The sequence below is a fragment of the Periophthalmus magnuspinnatus genome, chromosome 10 (assembly GCF_009829125.3).
Source record: "Periophthalmus magnuspinnatus isolate fPerMag1 chromosome 10, fPerMag1.2.pri, whole genome shotgun sequence".
NCBI classification, from domain to species: Eukaryota; Metazoa; Chordata; class Actinopteri; order Gobiiformes; family Gobiidae; genus Periophthalmus; species Periophthalmus magnuspinnatus.
Window position 1 is genome coordinate 25903421 of NC_047135.1, and position 23519 is coordinate 25926939.

The following is a 23519-nucleotide window of genomic DNA, read 5'->3' on the forward strand; positions in this document are numbered from 1 at the left end:
CACGACTAAAAGCCTGTCGTAGTTTAACCATCGAGGCAGAGCTAAATGGCAGCGATGGTCACAAGAAGACAGCGTGAGAAAAGAATTTTGATGGAGAGATTTGACGATAAGCAATAATTACGCAGCTTCCTGGTTCAAGTAACCGTCTTAGAAAGATTTTATCCTTGTTTAACATTTTAACCACAAAAGTATTAGTTTCAATTAATATCATGAGACAAAGACCTGAATAAATGAGGTAAAAACTTAAAGTGAAAAGTTTTTCATAGCTCTACCCGATACTGTGCGCCTTTAGCATCCATATTACCATGTTCAACAAAGGCATAATTCTTACCAAAACCATAATAAAAGGTGCAAAAGCTTTTGCCCGAGGATTTTTAATTAATTAAACACAGGTTTAAAGCATGGCTGTATTTGTAAAGGTAGATAAACATTAAGAACATAACGAACTGTCGCTTTCTGTGTAGGCAACGGGACCCTGAAAATAAACATCCATAATTAGTAATGTATTTACATAAATCACAAATATTTGAGTCATGTTAAACTTACTCAGTGAGAATACTGGAATTTCCTCTCTTTAACAATCTTTTTAATGTCGGGTGTTAAAGATGTGACTTTCAGACGTAGGGCATTTTCCAAGTTACTGTTTGTCAGCCTGTTTCTTTCATGAGTTTTAATTGCATTCATAGAAGAAAATGTAGACTCGCAGGTGTAAGTCGACGGGAACATTGTCATCACATAAAAAGCGAGCTTCTTAACCTCGCCATAATCTTCGGGACAGGAGAGCCAGAACGCGCAAAGGGACTGTGCATTTTGGAGAGCTGAGCGCATTTGGGACGATGTATGAAACTCTGTCAACTGCAGCTCAAACGTTGCCTCGTTTAATGAAGGCAATGTTTCCTTCACAATTAAAGAGAACTCTGGGTTTGCCTGGACACTAAATGGATCACGCACGAAGGCAAGTATTTCTTTGGGGGAAGAATAGTCCTCAAATCTCGAAATGAATTCCCCTAGCACATGTTTAACAAAATCCACCATTCCTTTTGTCACTTCTTTTGGCGCATGCTTTTTTAATGTTGGGAAATGCAGAAGTCGTTTGGATGTCATGTCTGCCTCGAATAAGTCTAACTTTTTGATGAAAGCCTCCAGCTTTTCTACCATGTCCACAATTGTTTTCTCTCGTCCTTGTAGCTGAAGATTAAGCTGGTTAAGGTGGCCAAATATATCCGTCAAAAAAGCAACGTTGGCCATGAAGGTTTTGTCTTCAAGCTGGGCAAGATGTTCTAGCAGGTGCGCTATTTTTTGTTTGAAGAAAGGCCTTGATCTCGTTGAGAAGCGTGCACATGCGCTCTAACGCTCTCCCCTTACTTAACCAGCGCACATCATTGTGCAGCAGCAAATCGCTGTGGCTTGCTTCTTCTGATTCAGTCACAAGTTGCCTGAAAAGACGGTGTTGTGTGCTCGATGTCCCTCGGATGTAATTAATGATGCGCATCACTTTGTCCATTACGGTCTTTAGCTCACCACTCAGCTTGGCGCACAGCACACTTTGGTGGATAAGACAGTGGAGCGCCTGTATGTTTGGAACAATTTCCCTGAGTCTGCTAACCAAACCTCTTCGCTTTCCAATCATAGATGGAGCGCCGTCTGTTACAATGAAATTAATCTTCTCAAGGGATAAGGAGTTTCCTAAACTGCTCCTCAAGTTTGGCAAACAGAATGTCACCTGTAGTTTGGCCTTCCAGCGGAATGAGAAAAAGAAGTTCTTCTTGGAATGAGACAGTCTTGTCATCAAAATATCTAACATAAACGCACATTTGAGCCACATCTGTCGTGTCAGTGCTTTCGTCGATAGCCAGGGAATAGTGATCAACTTTACGGAGTGCGCGGATAATATCACCATGTATATCGGAGGACAATACTTCAATACGGCGCACAGCTGTGCGCGCGGAGAGTGGCATCTGTTTGACAGAAGTTATAAGTGCGTCTGTGGTTTTATCAGTCGACAGCTCTTGCAAAACTGACACCATCACATCCTTCAAAATTTCTGCATCGGTAAAAGGTTTTCCATGACGAGCCAAAATCCAGGATGCCTTAAGTGACGCACTGGACACTTTTTCTTGTGTGTTAAGGCCTCGAACCAAGACTCTGCTCCTCTGGATGTAGCTGTCACAAAGATCAATTTTGACATGCCGTGATTCTGACTTTGGGGGAAAGGACGCACTGAAATTTCCGTGTTTTGTCTCATGGTGTCATCTAATGTTGTATTCCTTGCAAACGGATATTACCTCGTTGCAGATGAGGCATAAAGGTTTTGCATTCGCAAATCCAGGTAAGATAAAAGCATATGTTTCCTTCCATTCTTCTCTGAAACCCCGATTTTCGCTCTCTACTTTTCTTTTTTGTCCTTTTGATAGCGACATTGCTCTCTTGCTAGTGTATGTTTTGCTAAGACTTTGTAACCCGCCAAATCTGTCGTAGGGGAGAAGGGGGTGGGGTTGTTTCTTGTAATTTATATTATTTAAACTTATATTTATTTTTAGGTGAGTTAAAATGCATGTAATTCATATTTATGTATTTATAAATGTATTTAAGCCAATACCTTGACCATCTGGCCCACCACCTGTGGGCGCTGAAAAAAATTGGCCCGAAGCTAAGCGAAGTTGCCGACCCCTGGTCTACACAGACATAACGGTAAACTACTAAACTAAAGGATGAATACAGAAGATGTTTAGGTCCTCCTGTTGAACCTCGGCCTTTTAATCCTTTTGGTTTTGGTGACGACTGGTATGGTTTGTTTAACTGGAGAAGACTCCTGTTTGACTCTCTTGGCCGCAGGATCGGACTCCGGAGTGTGGGGACGCTTGGTGGTGCTCTGACCCTCTCTTTCATCCGAAGTATCTTCCCTCCTTTCAGCAGACAATTCAGTTGTTATTTTAACGCAGGGTTGCACAGGTTCATGGATCTCCTCAGCTGGCAGTGCAAATTTTACTGTGTCTTGGTTGGCGTAAGCTGCTGATAGTTCCATCCCTTCGGCCCATAACTTACCAGCTTGAGTGTACACATTTTGGATAAAGCTCGCTACATCATGGCTTAAGTTCACATTCTTGACTGTAGAGTTGAATTTCACTCCAACCAGCCATGTTGTGTTCAAACCATCTTTTCCAGAGAAGGACTCTAGATTTGGGCAAGCCACAGAGATAGCGGAATTCTTGTCTAGGATTCCAACGAGGTGTCGAATTTTAGACTCAACAAAACCAGCCCATACTTGATGATGGTTCTGCGTAGTCGCATTAGAACGCAGCACAATAAAATGTTTGTAATCCTGCAAAAATATCGCAGGTTCAAAGAGTTTTTTCCAGGTCGGTTTGCTGTCACTCATCTCCTCCATTATAGTGTGTCCACGTTTGAGCTCCTCCACAATGATCTTCAGTGAGGAAGAAGACACATTGAAGGCGGAGTTTTGGTGCGGGTAAGATGGCGTGATAATCGGCATGTGGTGAAACCGATCGCTCACGTTCACTGTGGGATTCCACACCGGAAATTTCAAGTTGTGCTCCTCAGGGTTCTTCAGTAAGATGGGGAAATTCCACTGCCACATGGAGAAGATCTTAAAAAACTTATCCACCAAAATTGCAGCGGTCGCGTAAGGGTACAGCTGGCATACTCTGGCAACTAAGATACCCCAAGCAACCCCACCCAGAAAGCCCATCTTATTAGAATAGATGTTCCGAGATTTTGCCCAGTGTTTTATGGTGGCTAGCACTATTCTGAAAGTGAAGATGTTTGGCACCAAGCTAGCAATCTCCTGTGTAACTCGGTAGCCCTGTAAACTCCTCATACAACAGATGTCCATTCCTTGCAGATGATCGATATTAAGCAGATCCAGTTTGTCGCTAATGCTTTTTCGGTTAATTTTAGCATACACCACGTCAATGTCTATTCCATCATAGGTGAGCTTTATAACTGGGACAAACGCATCCTCAATAACTTGGATGATCTGGATCGCGTTGTGGGTCTTCAGTTTCTCCACAAAGGAAGAAAAGAAATCGGATCTCTGGACAAAGCCTGGTCCCACACAGAGGAGGTCAATGTCTGCCCCCTTTGTGTTGACGCCCAACGCGTAGGATCCAAATGGGACTACTCGGCCGCCAACCTTTTCCGTGACGTACTCTGGAACATTCATCGCCAAGCAGGTCTCAGTCAGCCATTGTTTGAATAGCGACTCCATATTTCGCACCACTCTTTCGCGATGTTCGACCTCCAGGTGCGATTGGAAGATGTCGAGGGATTTTAGGTCCTCCATCAGCATCCTGGTCCTCTTCAGGTCTTCTTCGGACGGGAAGTCAAAACTGAGTGGTCCAGTGGTCCCGTACCATTTAGGCACGTCCTCCAATGAGGTGATCTCGAACAGACTGTAAGAAGATAGAAGATATGGAAAGATCATTAGTCAAATATGCCAAAATACTATTTCACATTACAGTTCAATTTAGGTTAATGCATAAACTTGTGTACGTATGTCAGTGGTTCTTGTAGGCCTTAGTGTAACCTTAACTTAGTGTAGCCTTAACTTTTCCTCAACTTTATACAAGATCATATTTGTGGTTTTACCCATTTTGGGTATAAATGGTGAGCACCTTAAACATTTATATACATTCTGTTTTCCTCTACAAATGACAACTAAATCTAACCATTATTACAGCGATTTTTACATTCACATCTTATTTGAATGTATACAAGATAGTTATGTGTTTAACTGTTATGCATACTACGTCCTAATTTGAACTTTTATAAAACATATGATAAACTATTTCAACAGAAACTATACATAAAACGGATACATACTCAGACATTGTATCACACGATGTTTTAACGTGAAGGATTTGGGTGATTTCGGTATTTAATCAGTAAAACACACGAGCAGCACAGTTTTGCAGCTTACTCTCACAAGAGACAAGTGTAGACTGAGGGTTTCTAAAGTGAAGCGCGGGAACTTGCTTTGATCGGCTTGTCATCACCCGTTGTCATGGTGATTATGACAGCTTTATTACATCATCAGAATGTGCATCTTTTAAACAAAACACATTAGACAACTTTTAAATGGATATTTTTGAATGGATAAATTGGTCTTGAAATAGTTACATTAATGCCTGTTCATTTGGTATAATTGGTTGGTTTTATGTTGCGCAATATCATCATAATTTTGTTCACTGACAAAAGCAGCTAAGTTTTTTTTATGATTCTGACATACTATTCAGAATTAATTAGGATATTATAAGTAGTTATATTAAGGATTCCCCAGTAAAAATCAACGAGCACATCAAATTTACAGGACAGATGACACTACCTGAAAATGTGAAATGTATAGGTCTACATAGTAATTTTGCAACATTCTAACATCATATAAGTGCAGTTATTATGATTAGGGTTAGCAAAAATGTGTTGACATGGTATAGCAGGTAGAGTTGTATCCACCACATTACATCAATTACGTGTAAAGAAAATTTCCATACTGTGTCAGACTTCACATATGGGCTATTAATTATAATTAATGCTTCAGTTAATTTTCTTACCTTTATGAAGTCGGACACGCAAACCAAACTCCTCAACTTCTTCATCAATGTAGCAGGTGTAACATCAGCTTCCTCAGCCTTTCAATCCCCCTCATCTTCACTCATTTTGCGTCAATACTAGTTGTGTCTCGCCCAAGGACACAAAGACAGTGTGAAGTAAAAGATTGGATTCATATTGCCGACAAGACCATTTAATAGATCTTCACAGATGTGAATGGACTTAATTGAGCTTTAAGGTTCAATGAAGTGTGAAAGTAAAAGTACAGTTACATAACTAAAATGTATATTCATTTAAACGTTGTGCTTAAATAAAAATATAAAGTCTGCATGAAGGACACTATTTAGTACTAGTTCAGTGGTTCTTAACCTGGGTTCGATCGAACCCTAGGGGTTCGGTGAGTCAGTCTCAGGGGGCGGAGGTCAAGACATGCACCCGACTTATATGATTCGCGGACTGCGAGCGTCTCCACACGCTGGCCATGTCCCAATTCAACAAATGCACCCTTTGATGTGCTTATCGAAGTACCCGCCCAACTTAAATGAGCCGTTTGAACGGCATCAAAACAAAACGACATAAAAATGAAGAAAAGGAACAGACTTTGCTGTGAAAATGACATGAGAGTGGCACTTGTCAAGGTGAAGCCATGCATTTCTGAAATGGTCTCTCAAAGGCAACAGCAGAAGTTATACTGATTTTCCATAAATATTTATTATTATTGTAGCCTGATGGAAATTAGGTGATGGGTGTGTGTTAAAATGTTAAAAATAATAAATAGCATAAATGCAATAAGTTCATTATTGGAATACATAAGGTTAAAAATTTAAATCATTTCAGTGTGGTAGTATTAAAAAAGGTCATGTCTTTGTGAAAAGGTATGCATGTAATTTGTTGTGAGTTCATGCATTGTATTGGTTTTATTCTTTGAACACAGTGATGTTAATGCACGGTTCATTTTGTGCACCAGTAAAACATACTTATGTCTTGAATTTGAAAAAAATAATATTTTATTTTTCAATAAAGAAGGGTTCGGTGAATGTGCATATGAAACTGGTGGGGTTCAGTACCTCCAACAAGGTTAAGAACCACTGTACTAGTTACTTTATGTGCTATTTCAGTACTATTTTGGATCAGTCTAATGAAACAGTTAACAGCTGCTTTAAGTCATTTTAAATTATGACAGAAACATAAGAGACAGCAGTAAGACAGACATGGATTGGAACAATTAGGGCTCAGTAAATCCTATCATTTTAATTGTAGATAAACAATTACATGGCTAGAATGGTACAAGTACATGTAAAAAAAACAAAAAACAAATCCACTCAATTACAGTAATATCACTATTAGTTACTTTCCACCCCTGGCATCTCTCTTGTTTTAAAGTATGCCAAAATTCATTTGTAAAAAATACAAAAGTAACTAATGAATGGCCACTGATTTATAAAGGAACTCACAAAATCTGTCACCATCTTTTTGTTACACGGTACTTTGCCAAAACACGTCAATAATGAAATACGGACTATTTCTCAATTATTCACTTGCTAATATTTATTTCGTATTAAGACTGCATGAAAGTAAGCGCCGCCGTGTTGAGTGACACATATTTGCCTAAGTCTCAGTTATATTTAGCTTGGACATGGTGTAGAACTGTAAACACTATGCCACCATTGTACTGCTGTCTGCTTCTATCCAATAACCTTAATGAATGGGCTATCTGGAGATGGTCCAAGCCCGCGCAGCCCGAGAGGACCTCTACTGCTGGCATCTCCGCACTGGGTTGACCCTCCGGTGCTCCGAAGAACAGGACTCCGACTGTACAAACCAAACATACGACATGCCTGCACTTTACTGAAAAGCTGATTCAGTATGGATGGATGGACAAGCAAACAGGGAAGCCAAGACCACTCAAAGCAGAGTGAGGGCAGTCTAGGTGAAAACTGTGAGTGATAATTTCTTGAGGTTGTCTCTGAAAGTCTGCAACAGGGGCGGTGCCAGACATTTTCGGTTGGAAGAACTATGGGGGTGATAAGTCCTTCATTGGGGGTGTTCACTTAACATTTTAATTTAGAGCCTTTTATGGTTGTGAGCGCAAACCATTCCCCTTCCCCCACCCACATTGTCATGTTTGAGACACTGTTTTAAACATGTTTAAATGTAGCTAGCCCCAGTAGTGATTTATAAAACCTAATATGGAGGGGAGGGGGGGGGTGCTAGTGGAGGCTACTGCCCCCTCAAGCTCCCCCTGGCGCCACCCCTGCCCTGCAATGTCTGAATTTAACAAAACAAATTCAAGTAAGATATTTTTATCTTTGGAGTAAAGCAGTGTTGTTTAATTACATTTACCAGATGCAATGGACATATCTGAGACTGAAATGTTGCTTATTACAAACCATATCACAAAGATTGGTACAATTATACAAATAGCTGGGCTGATTGATCTAAATTGTGTAACATTATGCCATGTTGATAAAAATATATAGATTCAGTAATTTGTTCTTTAATGCAGCTCTGTGCTTCGATACAAACACTTTTCCCATTCACTCCTTCTATTGGTCAGCCTCTGTTATTCTCTGCATGAGTGACAGTTGGATTTAGCCAATCACATTGAAGTGTGAACTGAGAGAAGACGCTGTTACCCTTTAAAAGCAATAATAAGTGAATTCTGAAAAAAACAAAACTGTGATGTAGGCTCTAGAATTTGTGATAGGACCCTTTAGGCACTGTACGGAGCAAGAAAACATTTTAAAAACATCCAGTCAGAAAGTGAAGCTGCTGTATATTCCTCCTATATCTGGATAGTCAAGCCATTTACTTTAGCATTTACTGCAAACTACGTGACAACATGCCAACATGGAGATCATACCGCCAACATAGAAACTGTAAGTCAAGTGAAATACGTGGAAAATATTTGTCTTACCTGTTATGTCTATACCTATGTCGTAGTCATTACAGTGGCAAAACCAGAACAAACCCCATGATCGCTGCATCATACAGTCCAGTTCAAGCCAATGGCAGACAGCAGCAGGATGACCGGTCACTTTCCAGAGGGTCATTGTTGCATGTGGAGCTGTCTGTCCATGTGTATGAATGAGACAGTAATGTAATGTGGGGCAGAGGAATGCTGGCCTCCATAACACAATAAAAGCCGTCCGACTGACTGTTCCATTCACACAGGCCTGAATCATCTGCTTTCACTTGGCCTAAATGGCAACGGTTATTTATAAAGCTGGTCATGGTGGAAATGGCATTGTTCTGTTATCAAAATCAGAACGACCTTTGATTCAATGATGGGAACGAGGGAATAGCGGGTTAGGTGGCTCATATTGGAGAGAGAGAGAGCATATGGGGAGCTATTGTTACTGCAAGTATTCAAAAGTAATTAGATGTGTGATAGAACATTAAAATACATGTGAGGAATGCAAATGTAGGAAGCAAACCTGACAAAGTAGGGCATTTTTTCTCTTTAAATTTGATCTATACATGTACATTTTCAGAATTGTATAGAAATAAGTGTTTAAAGGATAAAAATGGTAAGTTTGTAGGCATATAGGTCATAATTCAATTTAGGCCATTCAAATAACAGAACACTGAAAATTTGTGCTGTATTGTCTGTATTATCTTCAAGAGATATTGGCCACAACTTATAATTTCTTGAAAAAAAACTTGTATATTAATACTTTACATAGTAGCTCTAAAGCATGTCTGTCAGTATGTCGGCCATTTGTACAGATGTCACCAGCTCCCAGGACACCTAGAAAGAGTACAGCTCCCCAAAGGAATCCTAAAACCAGTTCAGCCTTCATGACCCAATTAGATAGAAACACTCAGATAAGAACCGTCACTCACCGTCATACATCCGTCAAGACGTTTACTATCTGACATGAGCTCACAAAAGGAGGTTGGAGTGAATAAAAAGACTATGTATTAATGATAAGCATGTCTACCAATCTGAGGCTGAGCAATAGGAGGAGTGTTTGGGGAAAATTATGAGCAAGAGTTGCATTAAAAAGGTACACTTTGCAACTTTTCTAGTTGTACGAGACCTCCTTGTCTCACAGGTGTTACTATTGATTTGCCTGCTACACAGTATGGCACCAAACTGATCTATCTATGTCGCCCCCAAGCCCCACATGAGTCGCCCGCAGACCGGTTCTAAAAATAGCACAACTCACTAATGAGCTGCATCTAAAATTTTATTCTGTTGCTATATTTTTTTTATCACCCTTGCGTTTATATAGATTTAAAAATGACAATATCTTAAACATATGTTCATTATACGTGAAGTTTAGATAAGTTAAGGTGAACTTTGACCTACTCACTTCAAAGGTCAGTATTGTGCGTGTGACAAAACCAGTGCTCCGCTCGCGAGCGCTGTGAGGATGCGTGAAAGCAGTTTCTTACTCCAAAACATGGTAGAAAATAAAGAGATCACTTTCACAACAATTTAAGACTGTAAAAGAAACCTGCGCGTATCTCATCTGCGGAGCGACTGTGGTGACAGCAAAGCGGCACAATGTGGAGGGACACTTCACTACGTCTCACTAAACTCCACGCTAACTACCCACGGGGACGCGCACTCCCCACAGGGACGCACGCTACCCATGGGGGCGCACACTATGGGCAGAACAAGCCCAGAGCTAAACGCAGCTTTGGGTAAACAACAGGCTTTTTCCACGACACCGGTGAAAAAGTCACACAACGCAACCGAGATTTATTTAAAAATATGTACGCTTATTTTTCTTTAACATTACATAATTGATAACTTTATGAAACATGGTGCAATGTATATTATTTATGTTTTGTTAAAAAGGTTTGTCAGTGGATAGTGAAAATGGGACATTTTTCCTATGAGATGTAGTGATGTAAGTGTCATCTGGAAATTTAACAATTACTAAGATTAGTAAAGTTAAAGTGCTGAATACTGATATCTGTTTCCCTCCTTGCTCATTGTTGATAATTATTTTGAGAAATCATTAATGTGAACAGTGTCTTGCAACGTGATCAGTGTTCACATAGATGATTATCATTTATCATTATTAATAATGTATAACTGAATGCAAACTGAGAAAATGTGTTATTTCAGAACAGCGTCTCAAACTGGTCGCCCTTCGTATGACTCAGTGCCCATAAAGTAGCTCTCAGGTTAAAAAAGGTTGGTGACCCCTGATCTAGCATGTGTTTTATTGCTCAAAAACACCTTGAAAGATGCCATAAGGAGGAGTTGTTCAAATGAGGCTAAAGCTAATTAGACATGCTTGAAAGATGCCATAAGGTGGAATATTTAAGACAAAGCTATCTCCTTGGAAACAAGCAGGTGGTGGTCTGTCAATTTACATAGTGCCCCTTTAAACAGAGAATCACAATATGACAGTTACCGATTGTCGCAGGGATCAGATCACAATTACATTTTTATCATCACTGCCCAAAATGTGTATTTGTACTTGTATTTATCACACAAATATCACATTATGCATTATTAATTATTTCTATAATCGAGCAAGCTGACAGTGGTTGGAGCCAGGACTGAACCATCCATGTTTGAGTTTGTGTGTGAATGCTAAAACCGTAGAGCCACTGTTAACTTATATACTAGGCTAGCAGACATTAAAAGGCTCTTTAGTCAACACATGTTTAGAGACCCCTGACCTTTGCCTAATAGCCCGATGGCTCAGTATCCCAGGGGTAGTATATATATGGCCACATGTGAAGCATCCCACAGCGAATGGGGCCGATCAATATTCAGGCAATGTCATGGAGGAGGAGCGCTCTGTCATTATGGGCGCAGATTAGAGACAAACAGAATGTGAATGAGGAGACTTTGTACCACTCGGGAAAATCTGCAGAGGAAGTGAAGCGTTTGAGCGACTTTGAACAATTACGAAGTGGTTGAGAAACGGGTCCGTAATATGTGTCTAAGGAAGGCCGCTTCTGGTTTGTGGTCAGAGCGAATTAAAAAGTACCCCTAAAGAAGACTCAATTTATGGCATGTTCAAAAGAGCGTGCTATAAAATGAGCAGTGTTTACATTTGACAATTGGATCTTCTCAAACTGATATGTGTGGCAAAGAATTTTACATGAAAAAGGTTTTCCAGATTTTGTGGTTTTAATGTACAAATTTTCATAACTATCCCATGTCGTACTAAAATACTGCATATTTGGAAAAACAAAAAAGTAAAATTTAGCCCAAACTTCTGAGCAAAGAAAGTCAACACAAGGACTGCCTTCTGCGGCTGCACTGACGAGTTGGTCAAATGAGGCTAAAGCTAATAAGACATAAATAAACATAACGCTGAGAGGGTTAGAATGATGATGCTTTTTTTTTACATAATAAAGTTAAATTTGTTTTCCCCCAGTATAGCTGTTGTAAAACCAGCTCTGGGTCAAAATAAGTCCTCCATACACTGTCTATATTTAATTCAAAATCGCTTGTAATGTTTGCAAACCAGGAAGTAATGCAGGTGCGCTGTTAGCAGGCTAATTGTTGTTAGCATTACCATGATGGTCAAACTCCAATCTGGCCAGTGAAAGTTGTAAAACACGCTTATAAACACATTAGGGTGAATAATTTGGATTCTAGGAATGCTATAGTAAAGTGAGAAATAACTTGAAGATAAATTGGACAAACACAGAGGAGCACCTGATGACTTCACAAGGTGGAACCAAACTTTTTGAAGTCTTGCGACAGAAACAGCCCGAATATGGAATCAAATAGGTGAATTAAACCAAAACATCAGTCCAGAATGTTTTCATGAGTCACTTTATCCATTTTTAAAGAAGACCTATTATACTTGTGTCTGCTATAGAGCTATAATCCATGACACACATGGATCATTATGTTATACTTTGCACATTTTAAATCACAATATTCATCTAAAAAAACTGCAGTGGCCAATGAGAGCTGACGTCGCTGTAAACATCATCACAACAAAGAGTTACCACTTCTGATGGATAGCTGCCGATCGCACAAGTGAGCAGATTTTTTTTCCCCCATTTTGTAGCAAAATGACTATGCAATGCTGCCGAATCCTGCATGTATCACTGATTAAGAAAATTAAGTTGGAGACGTAGTAAGAATTAGTAAGTAGTAAGAACGAAGTAAGTAGAGGGCAGAGGGCGTATGCTGATGAAAAAGGCAATATGGGGTCTTGAAAATAAGCAATTAAATATTGCTCGAATCACTACAAATTAAACTTTGCTTGAGTAAATGGTGAGGCAAAACAAATATAACATGGTTAAAAGTAGATTTTGCAAAATAGGTCTACTTTAAACTTTGAATACATGTGCTCGACACGTTCACACCTTTTGAGCGTATGCAGTGAATGGTCTTTAATTCCAGTTCTTTCCCAGACAAACATAACAAATTACTAACAAAGAGTCCTATTGTAGAGTAAATTCTTCCTCTGTCCATGTTGATTGCGGTCTTGTCTGGTGCTGAGGTTTTTCCTACACACTGTCAGTTTGTCCGTGTTGTTTGAAGAGGCCTGACACTTGTACAGGACAAATCAGTTCACCTCACATCACGTCAACAACGATGAGAAAAGATATGAGCTATGACGTTCTCAAAGACACAAAGTCACAGGGACAAAATCAGCTGATGTTTGGCTAGCAGCGGCACAAAACAGCGTCTATATGCTCTGGTCTCTTGTCTATCTTTAAATGACCCATATTATGCTATTTCCACGCTATGATCCATGTTATAATGTTGTTTCCTCATCACAAACAGACCTGGAGTTGTGTTTTGTTTCATTCAGACATGTTTAACACACAAACCCTGCATATTTAGGAGTTCCTCTCTCAAACAGAAAGCACTCTGTTCCACCTTGTGATGTCATGTGGTAATACAGGAAGTGCTCCACTGTGTTTTTAAACTCCATACACCTTCACTAGAATCATTTGGATAATTTCAGCCCTGGAATTGCCAATCTCTACTTAACAAAAAGCAAAAGGTAGCAGAGCAGAGCATTTTGAGCTTTGGAGGTGTAGACAGACAAATAATAAAGGGTTACTCAAACATGTGTGAATGAAACAAAACACAACTCCAGGCATGTTTTTTTGAGGAGGAAACGATATTCTAGCATGGCTTAAGGCTCACGATAGACAGTTTCGTATAATATAGAACCTTTAATCAAAGGTCTACCCCAGCTGGTTTTGGTTGTACACATATATCGTGAAAACACAACTTGCAATTTGACTGAATACTATGAAGGGTCAAATGAAGATGAAATGTACACATAATAAAAAGCTAAATATTTTGCCCACTGTTGCCAGTTGGAGTCTGTCGATTTATCACCTCGCTAGCTGTTCTTAGAAATGCATTATGCTCTCTCCAAACTAGCAGCACAACTATCAGCCTCTTCACCCCCTCAGTATCCTATTTTTCATACTCAGAATCTACAGCCTGGAAAGTCATTTTACCATTGTCATTAAGTTTAACTATTTAATAAGCTATTCATCACACCTCATGCTACTTTGAAGAGGCAGGATCCATCAGTTAATATTGCAGTTTAGAGTGAACAAAATGTAAAATTTGAAATGCATTAAATACCCCCACAAAAAAGCATAGTTTATTTTCTTTAAGCCTCTCCTGGTTGAATTGCACACTAAATTACATGCATACATCACCCTTATTGCTAATGCTTTGAAAAGCCATGTTTCTTTTCTAAAGCGCCTTTAGCAGAAGCAGATTTGCAATTAACTGGACTGAATCTGTGCCAACAAATTAACTGCTGCATTGGAGAGTTCCTTGAGATCAAGGGCATTGCCAGTACAATGGGGATAGGTGCTAGATCAGCCACAGGAGAACACTAACATAAACATTAACAGGTCTGCACAAAAACAAACACATGATTCAAATTTTAACAGTCCTTTTTTTATGCAATCAAAACTGTTTCGATGTGAACCTGATTATAATATGCTTCCCTCATCAAAATCCGTTTATTTGTGTGAATGTGTTTGAGTAGTTCACCATGTACTTGCCCCCAATGTCTTGATCTCATCTGGTGGCGATACAGAAGAGCTCCTCTATGTTTCTGAAGCTGAATTAGGCCTGTCACAATAACACATTTTGAAGTATGGTGTATGGCTGAAGAAAATATAGACGATAAATGATAATATTGAATGTAATTATGCCACTGACAAAATAACATTAAAGCAGGATTTAAAATTACAAAAAGTTCCCCACTTGTACAAAGAAAAAGAAAAAGTACCCACCATAAGCACTGATCCCCAAAAGTTATTGTTCCAGTTGATATAGTGATTATCGTGACAGGCCAAGGACAAGGACAAGTCACCATCATTTTCAGCAGTTTTTTTCATTTTCTTTTTAGATTGGTAAGTTTCTGTGTTGATTGGTCAACTAACAAAACATTTCTAAAGCTAATCTGCAATTATGGTATTCTAATAATCCTTCTAGTTTGAATTCACAATAAGAACAATTCCACAATGCTGTTTACACTTGTGCACGGTGCAGCAAGCGCAGCTAATCCCACACGTGCAGTAATCCACCATATAATCACTTTTCACCAAAACATGCATTTGTAATCCCCATTTGCACCTTCAATCAATACTTCTGTATCTTACAATAAACCTGGGTTAGCACATGACTCAATCTCAATGCATCACTGTTAATTATATCAAATTACAGCATTTAGTCCGAAAATACCTTGTGTGACCGAGAAGCTAATCCCTAGGCTAATGTTTGGCTAATTCTATTCTGTCAGCACACGTCTTGGACCTGCATCACGGGAAGAGGCCAGAAGGCTCCGTGAGGGATTAAATAGATCGTAACCAAAAATTAGCGATAAGTGATTAACAGTTTACCTTTCAGAGATAAATCATTTGTAAGTGAGCTAAAACAGTGGTGCAATGAAACTGACATTGCTTTAATTGCCTGTTAATTGCTTTAATTTTCAGCATCAACAAGTGGATAATATATTGTCAAGGTATCATAAAAAAGTAAAAAAAAAAAAGTCCACAGTGTTTATGCAATACTTCTCTCTCACCAAAGGCTTTTCACATTTGATTAATTGCAAAAAAAAAAAAAAAAGTCTTTATGTTATCTTTACTCTTAAGGTTCAGATAAACATTTACCATACGCTTTATATTGGATGTCATTCCTCATGCAACATATTAAACATTTCTGAACATTAAATAACTCAAAAACAAGCATTCACACTACAGTATTTAGCTAGTGATGACAAAAACAGATCATGTATTATTTTAACTTCAGTAACTATTGAGACATCCACACTCTCTCCTACTTTTCCTGGCTTGTTTTCACATCTCCTGGCTGCTATCATGTCCAGTATTTCCGCAGCAAACAATACGAGCTGTCGCTGACTCCTCCACTCTAAACGAAATCACAGCAGCTGGACAGCATCACAGTCCTCTCTGAACCTCTGAAATGTGTCTTTTTATTGTAAAGATGCACTGTGTAACTTTTCTGGCGGAGGGTCTACCGCCAGCTTTGCTCCATGGAGATGTTATTGCTTTGCCAGGAATGTTCTGCAGTATGGCACTAAACATATCAAACTCCATGGAGACAAATGATGCAACCAGGGTAATTTACAGGTCAGATCTGTGGAGAGCCTGGTCACAGTAAGTATGTTTATTTGCATTAAGAACACTTGTAACTGAATACATGCTAGCTAGATAAATGACTTTTATATTGTGTAACTTTCTAGGCAAAACAATTATATTTCCAAGGAGACGAGCTGATGACGAACCCTCCACCAAAAAAGTTACATAGTGCACCTTTTTGGTACATGATATAAGCCAGATTTAGTGTTTTGTTTTTGTTTGTTTTTTTTACTTTATAAAGAGTTAAACAGCATTTTATTGTCCTATATGGAAGCTATTTTTAAAAGGGGTATTAGGTAAATTACATTTTTTGAGCTTTCTGTTATGTTGTTTCTTCATCAAAAACATGCCTGAAAAGGTTTTAGATGTCATCCATGCATGTTTCAGTAATTTAGCGATCTTTCCCGGGCCCTATTCATACCCTCCTCACAGTTAGCTGTAAGATTCTGTCCCTCCACCCACAAGCCTACGTCATCCATGCTCCCACATGACATTTCTCAATAAATATACAAAAAGCAATTTGAGTTGGGTGCACTGGTGCGCCTAAGATTTTCATTTGGGTGCACTAGAACATGACTTTAGAGCATCAAAACCTGACACTTATTTAAGGTTTCACACAATATTGTCCTTAAATTGCCTCAACAATAAGGGCTAAATAAATAACTTAACCCTGAAAATTCATACTCTATACTACACGCTACTGCAAGAAAAAAAACAAAAAAATAACCGAAAAGCTAAACATTGACACAGCTGAATGCGTTCCATAATACAACTTTAAAGAATAAATATTTGAATAGCACAATGGAGATCAAAATACCCCATTCAACAAGTAGAAAAGAAGCCAATAACACTCAACTGTTACTCCTGCCATGTGCAACGTCTCCCTCACTATCCTTTAGGGCACAGCAGCCTGCAGGTACTTTGTGTCACCTGGACGAGTGAGGACTTGCACAGGAAGAAGAAGAGCTGGGGATCTATACAGACAATACAGTGAACAAGATTAAACAGGCTGCGGAAAAAGAACAGTCAAAATATGTCATGCAATGTGTAGCAGACGCACGTGTTGTGAGGTACGACTGTTGGAGATGTGGAGCAAAACAACCGGTGAAGTGCAGTATATAACAGAAAAGGAACAATATTGGTAAAAAATGCAAATATATATCTAAAAACTTTTAAGAGGTGGTTCCAAGAGGTGGTAGCTTTTATTAGCCTTCAATTATGAACAAAAACATAACTCATAATGAACAAATATTACAATGTTTTAACAGTAGAAAGCTAAAAAAAAAAAAAAAGGCCAATTTGACATAATACTCCTTCTTTAATGAAGCAGTTATTAAGCCTGAGCCATTCTATGTCCTTTGTCCTTGTTCATGCTTTAAGGATAATTAAGGTGTAGTTATTATAAAGTGGTACTCAAGACAACCCTATTACACAGTTTGAAACACAGTATTAAAGGAAGACTTGGATGACATTTATTGGACTGCTCTTAGTAAATGTTTCTTTTATACGAGGTGGAGGAATAGACAATATATCTCCAAGGACCCCAGCTAGCCAAAAAACAATGTGTATCCTCCAGCCAAGAATAGTCCCGACCAAGCCTAGCTCAAGATACAGAGATGGCGGAGGAGCTGAAAGATGGGTGTAGGCAGAGGAGAAATTTCCTTAGGAACAATAAAATACATCTTAACTTCATTATGATTAATTTAATAGTGTAGTCCTGTTACTAAAATTTCAAATTTGATTTTTACTAAGGCGTAGACTCAATACCCAATACCAATTTCAATTCCATAAGGATAATAAAATACTGTTTATGTAATTTTCAACATTAAATTGTACTTTTTTATATTAGCATGTGGCCTTATATCTGTGTAATCCCTCAGTCGTCCAGGTAGGTTCCATAGTGGTCCATAGTGGTCCATGGGTGTATTACTAGTCTATGTGGTCTTATACGTGTTCTGATAGAGCTCAAGATGATTCTAAAACTATTCAGGTTCATTTCTACCCTGTGAATGTGACTTTAGTATCAATACTTGCTCAAATGAGTATCTAGTTTTGATATTTTTGTAATTTGATTAGTATTTTTTCTGACAACCCTACTTTACACGAGTCATTTTTTTAACCATTATAACTCCAGTCCCACCTACAGAGAGGTAACATAAGGCACTATATTTCCTCATATTATTCAGAGTTGCAAAAACAGCTCTATATTCTGCATACATTTTCCATATTTGTCCTCCAGCAATTCCTTTAATCAACTTCACTTCAAATTCTCCTTGATAAACTCCACAGTTCTCTTGTACCTCCTCCCTGCGGTGAAAAGAAGAAGAAAGGTGGCCGTGTTTGGTGTGCCGCGCCTGCCGCTGGAGCAGTGACACAAATCAATCATGATCTCTGAAGTGAGTGCTCCCCTCCCTCCCCCTCCTCACCTCATCAAAGCACAAAGCAGCAGTAGAGCCGCACACAGACGCCCCTCATTAGCAGTGTCAGAGATAGAGCAGACAACAGCCAGCGAGTAATGAACACAGGCAGAGTGGATCAACAAGTGGTTAGGGTTCAAATTAGCTAAATGTTGCAAAAATCTCAACAGCAAACTTCAAAATGGTCACATTTTTATATATCGCTTTTCCACCTTCAAGGCACTCGGAGCACTTTACATCAAGGAACCACTCACCCATTCACGCACACATTCATACACCGGTGTACGCAGACACAGGTGGATTAAGCGTCTCGCCCAAGGACACAACAACAGTATTCATCTGTGAGAGCTAGAATCGCACCGCCAGCATGTGGGGTCAATAGATCTCACCACTCAACCAATGATGTTTGCGTCGAGATTGGAACTGCCAACTTTCGGATCAGTGAACAAACACTACCAACTGAGCTACTGTGGGGATCTATTAATTCCTAATCGATGAATTGCCCCGGGCCCTGCTTCTCCATAATATTCTCTGCTAAATCGTAGTTGTTTAAACATGGCAACTGTAATAATTATCTGGATATAATCATCAATCGCAGTTATTTTGGCCATGATATTCGCCACACAAAATTTCAGTATCGTCCTATGCCTACTCACCAAATGCATCATGTTTTAAACTAATGATATTGTCAAGAAGCAATTCACATACCACTTGACTTGACTGAATCCCACAACATAAGTTTACACGCACAGTAAAATGTGTTTATGGTTGCAAAAACTTTACTTTCGAACAGCAATGCAAAACACGTGTCCTTCTATTAGTCTGGGGAGTCTATAAACTATAATGAATTTGTGAATGGAGTCCAAATCTCTACTTTTTATAGCAATTTTTACACACTCTAGTCCAATAAATCCAATCTTACCACGGGACCACCGGAGCGTTAGGTCTCACAGGCATAAATCACATTTTTAACTGCAGTTTTAGCGGCCGCTGCCAAGTTATTCTACAGAGCACAAGGATCATTAGTTTCACCAATACCCAAACAAACCAAAGTGAGGAAGAAAAGCTCCAGACTGTGATGACAAGAATAATTGAAAGTGCTTTTTGATGGATTAACACGGTGGCAAAGTTGAAAGATTTAAAAAATGTCTGCTCAAATGTAAAAATGAAAAAAAAAAGTTAGAATTTTTAATTACACTACACATTTTCTAGGTTTAATAAAGACATGGGCTGGACTAGGGAGCAACAATCTGATCCAAGCATTAAGGTACAGAAAAGAAATAGGTCAGAAAAAGCATATTCTTTAAGCATATTCTCAAGTATGTGATTATTGATCTACTTTATAGCGTAAATAGGGCTGTGTAATTGATCAAATTGTAAATGAGTTTGAGGATTCAGTCATTTTTAATCATCAATGATCAGCTTGTGCATGGGTGTTTTAATGGACAGGTATACAGCCAATCCTTTGATAGTAAAAACATGTGGTTTGGAACAAAGCTCAGACCTTGGAGGAAGAAATGTAACTATTTTTGTGTTGAGCCTGGTTAATACTTAGATGGGAGACTGGTTAGGGAAGACACTTCACCCACATTTCCGATCGGTGGGATATTCATTTGGAGTATGTTGATTAATTAACCAGAAGTGCTCGTTTTTAGAAATATGGGCTCATTACTTACTTATTTCTATCTATTCACAAAGTCGTAGTTTACTGCTACCGTGCCACGTGTCAAGTAAAAACATATCTGACAGCTGGTAATGTAAACTAAACCTCAAGTATTACCACTTCACCAGCATATCTGACACAGCAACTCATTGGGCTGAACCTTTGTATGTTGTTCATTCATCCGCCTCCACACACTGTCTCTGTCCCTAAGGCCCTTGTCTCCAGGTGAAAGTAGGTAATTTAATCACTCCCAGCAGACCCTCTCAGATAGACAAACAACAGCAAAGGAGTAGAGGGGTGGAGGAAGAGGAGAAGAGGGGAGGTGTTCTGTTCCTCCTGCCTTCTCAGCTCTCCGCTCTTTCACATTTAGGTCAATAGAGCTTTTTAAAGATATGATACGACACACCAGGGAGTTCAGTGAAGCGAAGTAGGCCTGAGACAATCTTGTAAGGAGATCAGATTTGTGTAGAGATTTTTTGAAGGTGTACTGTGTAACTTTTCTGGTTGAGGTTCCTCTATATACTTCTCTTCGGGTTAATTACTGCTTTTCCTGGAAAGTTGTACAGTTTTGCATTAAAGTTTTCTAAATCCATGGAGACAAACAGGTAACACTGCAAGTGAGCAGTTCACAAGGTCCATTTACAAGAATACTGTGGAACATATTGGGGAATATTCAAACTAAAGAAATAACATTGTCATGGAGACAAGTGAGCGGAGAGCCCTACACCAAAAAAGTTACATAGTGCACCTAATATCCAATAAACATAGCATAGTGTTGTTGGGTTCTTGAGCAAGACACTTCACCAGCCTTGCCCATGTATGAATGTGGCGTGTGAGTGAATGATGTTTGTCATTATTGTTGTTGTCAGGTTTCCTCCATCAACCCAAAGTATGCACAAAAGGTAAAATCCTCCAGCTAACCAAACCTAGCCCCTGATCTCGAGCACTGCTCCAGATAGACTGGCCTGCCCTGGCAGCATTGAAGGATGGGTTGGATATAAAGGACAAATTTTCCAACAGGGACAACTACATAGACCTTTTCAAAACATTAACATGATACTAGACACAAGTTTGTATTATAGTGGCTAAATGCATCAACAGCAGAGTCCTAAGCACGTCTTTGGTGATGGTGAGATACAGAGGAGCACTGATTTGATAAGTGGTGTGGCTATTTATAGAAAATGCTGCATCAGTTAAATAATGCACTACAAAAAGGGGTCTACGAGGATAAACTTTGTTCCTCATGTCTCCATCCACACTTCATCATCTCAGACACTAATTACCACACAAATCACAGATCTGGAATGAAACACGTATACCTATAATGAAATTCATTATGTTGTTTGTAGTTATGTTTGTTTTTTACCTTGACATGTCACATGTCAAGGTAAAAAACAATCTGTCACCTTCCTCGCAAGGATCATCTGACTGCTGTGACGTGTCACACCATCACTACTTTAGTAAAATCACATACAAAACTAAGACAGCTACTTGTACATCCCAAGGAAAAATACAACCACAACAAAAATTACATGTACTATATAAAATACCACGCAAAACATGTAATAAAACATATGCCGGGGAAAAAGTGAGAAATTTCAGCACAAGAAAAAAGAAACATCAAAAGGAGTGCAAAAAACAAACCACCACACAACTCACAAGGGCAGAAAAAAAGGGGACATACCAGGAAAACCTCAAATCAGCAATGTCAGACCACTACAAATGGGACAATCATATTATAGACTGGGAAAACTCCAAAATAATTGAAACAAAACGACACAGAAACAAATTCTGAATACAGGAGGCTTTCGAAATCAGGCAACGGGGAACAACAACTCTAAACAGAAATGAAGGAGCATTTATACTCCCACATGTCTGAGACATGTTTCTCCAGAGACCACCAAGCAGCAAGGGGTATGGCCAGACCTGTCAGGTCCATCCGGCCACATCCAGGAGGATCTGCTGATAAGTCACAGCAGTCAGATGACTCTTTTGAGTGAGCTGATAAATGCTCACTGAAATATGTTAAGGGGAAAAAAATAACACAGAAACTTATTTGAAACGTCTGTAGATGGAGATGACCGGTGAATCAGCAATATACCTATCCTTTCACACAGGTCCAGAAAATGCCATTATTACTGTGAATGGTAAAATGTCATATTACTTTAACAGCCTGTTGCAAGCAGACAAATCATATTTAACCATGGAATCTGTGTCATGGCTGAAATTCCTGCAGAACAAAACCTTGATTGAGTGCTTATTCACAACACATTCACAAAAATCCATTCCACATGATGGTTTTGATTAAGCATGTCACTTAGCTAGCAGCCTGTTTCACTCTGCCAATTCTAATCCCTTCTCTGTTTAATAAGCTATATATGCCTTAGTTATACCTTATTTTATTTGAATGACTAGGTTCTTTTTCAGAATAAGAAAAGGTAATGCATAAATCAAGATAGAATCCAGGCGTCTTCAAATAAAAAAACAAATAAAAAAAACAACAACGTGAACCTTCTATTGTATTGCAACACAGACAGTCCAACGAGTTATCTTTCAATTTGCTTGACTATAAATCAAAACGTGCAGAACATGCGCAGACAACATCCCAGACAGTTACTAAGACCGCGCAATGTCAACAAACGCGTGTGCAACAGGAGGCACGGTAGGCTGTGAGAAGTCAGTGCAATGAAAATAAGTGCATCGGTGCCATTCACTCACCTCTATCCATGTGCGCGCCTCCTGGATGGCACTGTCTACGGCCGTGTCGAGGTGATGCTGCTGATGAGACTGTCCTACGTCTGCCACCGGACTTGCCATTGGCGTAAAACCTGCGTTCTCCAAACAGGGAAGCGGTGCGTAAAAACGGTCAGTGCGCACGTATCCGAACCAAACTGAGCCGAAAAGTGCGCCAGACAGTCCGTAGCCTTCTTCTTCTTGGTGAGCGGGTCTCGCAGCAACAGCACTGGTCCAGTTTCTTCACTTCTCCGCGCTGGAGACTTGTCTACAGACAGAAACAAGGTAGAGACGATGACGCACACAACATCCGGTTAGTGTTCTCAAAATAAAAGCTCTAAAGGTCTTACTTCTAATATAGTTAGGGTCGGTAAAACTACTCAATTTCTGTTTAATTTATCTCTAAACACCTTTATCATAACATATTGGAACATGGTGGCTGCAAACTGGCTTTTAGTAACACCACGTAGTTTAGTACGTCTAACTTTCTCAAGATCTTGCATGCATGGAAACGGAAAGTTAAAATTGTACTTTGGACTTCTGCATGGAGATAAATACGG

General features: G+C 39.3%; 2 protein-coding genes across 4 annotated transcripts in view; both read right to left on the reverse strand.

The window, feature by feature from the left end:
* LOC117377340 (LIM and calponin homology domains-containing protein 1-like) overlaps positions 1-23182 on the reverse strand; it is a 116418-nt gene extending 93236 nt beyond the window's left edge. For 2 of the 3 annotated variants that reach the window (XM_055225088.1, XM_055225087.1), the window contains exon 1: positions 22945-23182. In XM_055225088.1, the coding sequence (XP_055081063.1) occupies positions 22945-23043 (99 nt within the window). In that variant the 5' untranslated portion in view covers positions 23044-23182. The remainder of the gene's footprint in view (positions 1-22944) is intronic. The other variant, XM_055225089.1, reaches the window with a different exon arrangement.
* Positions 2729-8621, reverse strand: LOC117377985 (poly(A) polymerase type 3-like). Its single transcript, XM_033974525.1, has 3 exons — positions 8486-8621; positions 7266-7380; positions 2729-4412 (listed from the first exon to the last, which is right to left on the reverse strand). Exons 1-3 carry the CDS (start codon positions 8619-8621, stop codon positions 2729-2731), a joined length of 1935 nt encoding a protein of 644 aa, XP_033830416.1.
* Positions 23183-23519: the final 337 nt, after the last annotated feature.